The following is a 4,815-nucleotide window of genomic DNA, read 5'->3' on the forward strand; positions in this document are numbered from 1 at the left end:
GGGTGAGATAGAATAAAGAAAGATAAGTAAAAGAAAAACAAATAAACACTATACTCGTGACATACAACAATGTACAAATACCTAGTACGGTACATGAATGAATGTATATGAAGGTGCATATTAGTGATACATACATCCCTACATATATATACATAAAAATGTTGCAAAAGGTTGCAACTTAAATATTTAGCTAGCTACTTAAATATTAAGCTAGCTACTTAAATATTTAGCTAGCTACTTAAATATTTAGCTAGCTACTTAAATATTTAGCTAGCTACCTAAATATTTAGGTTGCAACTTAAATATTTAGGTTGCAACTTAAATATTTAGGTTGCAACTTAAATATTTAGCTAGCAAGTTAAATATTTAGGTAGCTAACGTCAACATGACATCTCCACTGATGACCTATTTTTAGTCACTTCAACTGATTCTGTAAACTCCACATGTTGTGTTCTTTTCTCTTCAAAGGTAAAAGGCACAAAGATGTCGACAGGCCATCACGAGCACTGTGACAAATGTTACAGTTTCCACTGTCAAGCCCCGATGCAGACCCCGTTCTCATGCATGGTCATCAAGTGTCACAGAAACTGCGGCGCCACCTTCCACATGTGCAAGCATGATGAGCACCGGCTCCTCTGTCCAAATGAGACGGTCCCATGTCTCAATGCTGATTACGGCTGTCCACTCACAATGCTGCGCCACAAGCTGGCCAAACACTTGGTGGTTTGTCCTGCCAGCATTGTCTGCTGCTCTCAGGAGTGGAACCGTTGGCCAGTTCCGGATACCGACAAGGCCTTTTACGCAAATATTTCTGAAAGTCGTCAGTTAGACTCTGAGGCAAGCCTCGACGTTGCTCTGGCTCTGAGGGATCAAGCCTTGCTGTTTCGGTCCATCAAAATGAAAAAGGTTTTTCCAGAGCTGACAGTAGGGGAACCTGCCCCACAGAATCAGTTTGCTGCAGAGGAGGCCTCCTCTTGGGATTGTGGTGAATTTACGGGAAATGCCTGTGTAAAGACAAAGGAAACAGAGCCGAGTCAAGAAGAGAGGAGTGCTTTGGCAAGGAGCTCAGATGTGGCAAACGTTCAGAGTTACAGTCAGTGGGAGAAAATATTTCAGAAGGAGAAGGAGGGATGCAACCAGACTGTCAAAAACCTGAGTACAGAGGGAAAAGGGAAGGGGAAAGAAGAGCAGAGCACAACACACAGTGAGGGGGGGAGTGGGACCCCTCATCGGGGTGAGGAGAGTGCTATCGCTGCCAGGAACATGAATGGTGCAACTGGCCTTGCGCCATGGCAAGACGGGGTGCTTGAAAGGTTAGGCAAAGAATTCAATATTGCAGAATATAACATGTATCTGGTGCATAACGGGGCTATGCTGATAAACTTTGGCCAGCTCGCTGCGTGCACCCCGAGAGAAAAAGATTTTGTTTACGGAAATCTGGAGCCAATCGAGGTTAAAACTGTCCGCACTTTTAATGTTCCTACCAGCTATCGAGCCAAACGCTGCCACCTGAAGGACCCTTCACACAAGGCCAGAACTGAACACAAGAACGTGGACACTGCAGACCTGTCGGCTGAACATCTTCCAAAATCTGAAGAAGTTGGCTCGACGCTATTGTGCTCCATGGAAAAGGAGCTGAAGGGGTCTCTGATCTCAGAGAGCTCCTCCACAGACGGCCTTTATGTCGATGTAGGAACACAAACATACGACTTCTCCTCTGCTCCGTTCAAAGCTGAGGCGACTCTCGCTGACGTCGTCGCCGACAAACCTCGTGGTCTCTACTTGAGCATCGAAGCAGAGTCCGTCACAAGACGACACAACAAAACGAGCTCAGCTTTCAGCTTCATGTGTGGACACTTCTTCCGCCGGGATGAATACCGGTCACATTTCAGGAATGTGCACTGTGACATCCAGGCCTCTGTGAACGGCTGGTTCCAGCAGCGCTGCCCGCTAGCATACCTCGGCTGCACTTTCACTCAGACGAGGTTTCACCCCGAGGGTCAACGAGCTACAATCAAATTCTGTCAAGATGCCAGTGCCTTTAAGCTTCAGCCACACTTCCCTGCGTCCCCGTGTGATGGTGCGAAAAGCTTCACTCCTCAGGGAAGTGCAAGAGATCAGGATGGCCTGAGCAGGCTGCCGCTGGAGATCCTTCAGCTCGTGGCTGGTTACCTTGACAGTTTCACGTTAGCTCAGCTGTCCCAGGTTTCCCGCCTGATGAGGGAGGTGTGTGCTGCGCTGTTGCAGGAAAGAGGGATGGTCTTTCTTGAGTGGAAGAAAAAGACATACAAGCATGGAGGAAGTTCCTGGAAGTGTCGGAAAAAAGCAAGTATCCCTGATAGTTTTATTTCAAGTAGTGTTTTATGGTGATTACACAGTTGTTTTCTATTTTAAATTAATTTGTTCTGAAAATATTGTTCTATTTTAGCTACTCCTTCATCAAATTGTTTAGCTTGTCAGTGTTGTATAAAGTACCACAAAGTGATACTTGAGTGAAAGGACAAGTATCTTATCATAAAATTACTTTGGTAAGATTTAAAGTCTCCTCTAAGAACATTACTTGAGTAAAGTCTTTAAGTATCTGATTTATTTTGTACTTAAGTATCAAAAGTAAATTTCTGACATAAAATGTACTTAAGTATTAAAAGTAAAAATATTAAGTAAAAATGAGAGATTAGATTTTCCAAATACAAATACTGTGATGGGTTGTGCACAAACTAATATGTGTCAGAATGTTATATATTTATACTTCTTCTATCTAACCACAACTAAATTCAAAGGCACAGTTTATTGGGATAGAATTATTTTTTTAACAATAACAAGCCAGAATGAAATAGGAGTAATGACTTTCTGCTTCTTACCTTTTTTTTAAATGCAGGGAGTAGAAAGTATAGATGATTGTGTAAAAATGTAAGGAGTAGAAGTAAAAAGTTGGCTGAAAAAATTTACTCGAGTAAAGTACAGATAGCCAAAATTTCTACTTAAGGACAGTAACACAGTATTTGTACTTAATTACTTTACAACTCTGCAGCTTGTTCAGAATATGGGTGCTATGACTTTTTATGTACAAATACCATAGAAATACATTCAGTTTCTTCACACCCTTTTTTTAATCTTGTTTTATTAGGCTTTAGCCATTCTGCTACTTTCAGCTAACCTTTGACTACATTTAGGTTTTAGCTACTGTTTTTAGCTGACCTTTTGCCATTTTCAACTTCTAGCTATTATTTTGCTACTTTAGCATGCTATTTGTCATTTTAGTTGTTAGCTATCCTTTTGCTGGTTTTATTCACCACTTAGATACAAACTTACTTATTGAGACTTATTGAGTTGCTAAAATGCAACCTTTATCATTTAGCTGAGCTAATGTTCTTTTTGTACATTTATCAGTTTAGTTTTAGTTTTTAGGCAAATTTCTGCAGTCAGTATTTACACTGCAGAAATTATTACAAAATTTTTACTGAAAATTATAGTTTCTGTTCATTTTTATTTTGTCCAAAGCAAATTAAATCTTAACTGTAGGAAGTAAAAGTAAAAACAAGCCCAAAATATTTGTTATCAGTCACCGTTCACGCTGACAGCTGCTGCATTATGACCACTACTCAGCCGTCCTCTAACAATAAAGTCACTTTCAGCAGAGATGGTAACAACTAATGACTTTCCACTAAAGCAGCAACTAAATATTTACTGTTTTTTTTTGTTTTAAAAAAATAAATTTAAAAATAAAATGTATGCAACAAAAGGAAATATGTCTGAAATTTTTCCTTCTAAGCTCTAATCTCCATGTTTTGAGTCTGAAGGTTAAGCTAGCAACTTGCTGATTATGTTTTATCCCAGAAAAGCAACAACAGCCGGTGCAATAAATTTCAAACTTAATCATCCAAATCTGGGTGTGCACTTGAACTAGAATAACCATATTTACATCTTACGTCATTTTTCATTTGTATCTGTTTTTGCACATTTCACAACAGAGAAGCTCAGGAAAGGTCAGGGAGGTGAAATGCAGCAGCAGCTGTTCCACAGTTTGTCTGCTTTATGTTTGACAGGAAAGATCACCTCATGATTCAGGTTTTTATGCCACCAGGGTAGTGTTGTGGATGTGCAGCACTGCCTCAGTTGTATTTCATTGTTGTCCACAGTCATGATCTGCAGAAGGTTTGAATAATTCAGACTCATGGTTACTGAACAACGGTAAAAGATAGTCTGCATTTTATGTTAGCAGCATCTCACAAAATGCATCATGATCTGGAGGATTGTTTGATGCACTGCAGATGTGTGGACACTGTTAATGTTCATCTGTTTTATTAGAACCTTGAGCTGATGACAGAAAAACACAACAGACGCATGTATTTTTGTATTTACTGTCTTGGTGCTGCAGTGGTCACAGGACAGGAAGCATGTGGATGACATCAGTCAAATGGAATGGTCTGAGATTAAAAGCAGTGGTATCCAGTCTGCTGGGTGATCATTCATGGAAACACTGTATGTTGATGTGAGTGTGTGGGCAACAGCTGGGGATTTGCTCTGCAGTGAGAGGCATCATTTGTATAAATTTGCAACAGATGGTACCAAAATAACATTGAGCCCTGACATGTGATTAAAGTACCCTTGATCTACATGCTTCTCGCTGCAGTACTCTGTACTGTGGATACAGCAGGTAAAATAAGTATTGAACACAACATTTTTCTCAGTAAATATATTACTAGAGGTGCTAATGACATGAAATTTTCACCAGATGTTAGTAACAACCCAAGTGATCCATACATACAAAGAAATCAAACCATAAATGTCCAGAAATGAAGTTATTTGTAATAA

General features: G+C 40.0%; 1 protein-coding gene across 1 annotated transcript; it reads left to right on the forward strand.

Annotated features, from left to right (window-relative positions):
* The first annotated feature begins 424 nt into the window (after nucleotides 1-424).
* Nucleotides 425-2,370, forward strand: LOC106530497 (F-box only protein 40). Its single transcript, XM_014026131.1, has one exon. The coding sequence runs from the start codon at nucleotides 484-486 to the stop codon at nucleotides 2,368-2,370; it is 1,887 nt and encodes a 628-aa protein (XP_013881585.1). The 5' UTR covers nucleotides 425-483.
* The last annotated feature ends 2,445 nt before the right edge of the window (nucleotides 2,371-4,815 follow it).

Source organism: Austrofundulus limnaeus, unplaced genomic scaffold (genome assembly GCF_001266775.1).
Source record: "Austrofundulus limnaeus strain Quisiro unplaced genomic scaffold, Austrofundulus_limnaeus-1.0 Scaffold528, whole genome shotgun sequence".
Classification (NCBI taxonomy): Eukaryota; Metazoa; Chordata; class Actinopteri; order Cyprinodontiformes; family Rivulidae; genus Austrofundulus; species Austrofundulus limnaeus.

What these genes read in the sequence shown, in the direction of transcription:
- LOC106530497 (XM_014026131.1), top strand. Translation starts at nt 484, where the DNA reads ATGTCGACAGGCCATCACGAGCACTGTGACAAATGTTACAGTTTCCAC.